This window comes from Silene latifolia, chromosome 11 (genome assembly GCF_048544455.1).
Source record: "Silene latifolia isolate original U9 population chromosome 11, ASM4854445v1, whole genome shotgun sequence".
Lineage (NCBI taxonomy): Eukaryota > Viridiplantae > Streptophyta > Magnoliopsida > Caryophyllales > Caryophyllaceae > Silene > Silene latifolia.
In genome coordinates this window covers 165,858,020-165,860,733 of record NC_133536.1, presented here as the reverse complement: position 1 = coordinate 165,860,733, position 2,714 = coordinate 165,858,020, and the positions used below count along the sequence as shown (strand labels likewise).

Below are 2,714 nucleotides of genomic sequence, written 5' to 3'. Positions count from 1 at the left end.
GTTATTGTTTATTTGATCTACTTACCTCGGGCAACCGAGATGGTAGCACCTTTATATGCTAGGGTGATTCTTGATAAGGCACCTTGGTATATGGGGGTGTTACAAAAATGGTCAAGGGTTTACGCCTAATTTCTTAGTCACCTTAAGTTCATTAACTAATCTTCATTTGGTTAAGATAAACTCATCACACACGTAACACATCAACTTTCTAATAGCCTAAGCTCCAAGATAGACCATCCAATAGCAAGGGGCACCACGATAAGCCAAACATGTGAGAAAAGGTTTAAACTTTCATTCAAATATTCCTACAAACACTTCATATGCATGAAAGTGAAGACCAACAAACCACCTAAATCTAAATGTTAAATACCCAAATTCGCACCATTGACAACCCAAGATCCCCCTAAGCTCTAGATAAAACTACTTACACATGTTCATGGGTGAGAAATCAGCAACAAAGTGCAACAATACACAAGCAAACATGGTAAACATGATAAAGATTACTACTTTGAATGAATAACAAACAAGTAAGACAATTAATGTAAACTAATGAACTAAATGTAAACAAAAAATGAGAATTATACCAACTAAGAGGAAAGTAATGAACTTGGATTGATAAAGGAGATGAATTCTTCTTATCTTCCAATTACCACCGAAAATAACTAAATGTAAACTATTGAGAAGTTGTAGATCTAAACTAAACTAGAGGAGAATTAAATTATTAATAAAGAAAGATTACAACTTTAATTAGAAAAAAAATTTAGAGAGGAAAAATAAATTAACTAGGGTTCTAAAATGTGTGTGAGAAAATAAGAGGGTAGTCTAACTCGTTTATTGAGAGACTTGAGTAATAAGTAGCATCTTTTAATAATAATAATAATAATAATAATAATAATAATCCTCTAAACTAGTTTTTTTTTTGCAAGAAAGATACATCTTATTTTATTCATTCAATGTGGGGAAAATAGGAAGGTTTCTTACAAAGAGTGACCAAATTAGACATAAATAGAATTGAGGTGAGTAAGCACCTCATCACTATCCTTAGGATGTCTATGAAGTACTCAAACTCCTATCATAAACTGGGAATGTTTCACTAAGCAAGGAATAGAAGACTCTTTCCCAGTGAAGAGCCTTGCATTACGCTCTTGCCAAACCACATAGATGACAGCAGTGAGGCAATAACGAAACCAATCTATCTTCCAATACTTTCTCCTGCGTCTAGATAGACACCAGGTGAGCTCTTTCCATAGATCATTTGTCCTACCAAAAACCTGCATCCATCCCAACAGTTGCCTCCAAAGGGCATCAGAAAACTCACCCTTGAAAAACAAGTGAGTGTGAGTCTCAGAAGCATTTATGCAAAGGGTGCACCTGTTAACCAAACACATTCCACGACTGTTGATGTTGTCCACAGTAAGGAGTTTCTTCTGAATTGCTAGTGAACTTATACGGCTATATTTAGGAATATTGCTAGAATTCCAAATAGTAGTTGCCCATCTTACTGTCTCAAAACGAGGCCTTATATTTTCATACACTTTGGCAACCAGAAATCTCCCAGTTGTAGCAACACAGCTAATAAGATGCGCCTCTGCAGTGGCAGCTGTCCCATACTATTGCAGCAGAAAATCCTGAGTAGTCAGAATGCCTCCCCAACTCTCAGAATGATGAGGACTGATAGTAGAAGTCCAGATGGTTGAATTCTTCAGGTTATACTCAACAATCCATATTGTCCAAAAGGAGTCAGTTTGTTTAGTCAGTTGCCAAATCCATTTACACAAGGGTGTCCTATTCCAAGAGAGGATTTGTTTGATGTTGAGTCCTCCTTCATCCCATGGACAACAACAGACAGGCCAGCTTTTCATATACATTTTTTGATGATCAACAGAGGTATTCCAAAGATAGTTCCTGCAAAACTTATTAAGAAGTTAAATAAGAGCTTTAGGTATTATCAGTATCCTACACCAATAATTCTCAAGGCCAAAAAGAACAGAATGCAGGAGCTGTAACTTCCCAGCATAGAATATAAGCTTTGTAGACCAATGATGAACAAGACTTGCAGGTCAATGCAGTATACATAGACATATTAAGCCTACTGTCATACAAAGGTAGTCCAAGGTATCTAAATGGGAAATCACCTTCAAAGTAGCCAGTAAGTCTCTTGATCATTTATTTAACATCATTAAGGACTCCCCCAAAATAAATATTGGTTTTCTCCGTATTAGCCAGCAATCCAGATAGAGAACCAAAGAGCTCAAGAGTAGTGGCAATTGCAATGACAGAAGGAGCATCACCTCTAATAAAAATCATAAGATCATCTGCAAAGATCAGATGATTAAGCTTAAGCCTAGCACATTTAGGATGATAGGTTACTTAAGGTTGAGAGCAGATTAGTCTGAAATACGTACACAAAATTTCCATTCCCAGAACAAACAAATAAGGTGACAGGGGGTCACCCTGTTTCAATCCCTCTGCTCCTTTAAAGAAGCCCACCTTACCACCATTAATTTTTAAGGTAAACCAGGTGCTGCTTATACATCCCATGATCCATTTTACAAACTTCTGAGGGAAATTTAAACCCTGTAACATACTCTCAATGAACTTTCATTGGATAGAATCAAAAGTTTTTTTGATATCCACTTTTATTAAGCTCCTAGGAGAACAGTTCTTTTATGTCACATGGAATATAACTTCATCTGTTTTTGGGAGGTATTCGT

General features: G+C 36.3%; 1 protein-coding gene across 1 annotated transcript; it reads right to left on the bottom strand.

Moving 5' to 3' along the window:
- Positions 1-1,061: 1,061 nt before the first annotated feature.
- On the bottom strand, positions 1,062-2,082 carry LOC141614304 (uncharacterized). Its single transcript, XM_074433062.1, has 2 exons — positions 1,989-2,082; positions 1,062-1,600 (listed from the first exon to the last, which is right to left on the bottom strand). The coding sequence occupies exons 1-2, from the start codon at positions 2,080-2,082 to the stop codon at positions 1,062-1,064; spliced, it is 633 nt and encodes a 210-aa protein (XP_074289163.1).
- Positions 2,083-2,714: the final 632 nt, after the last annotated feature.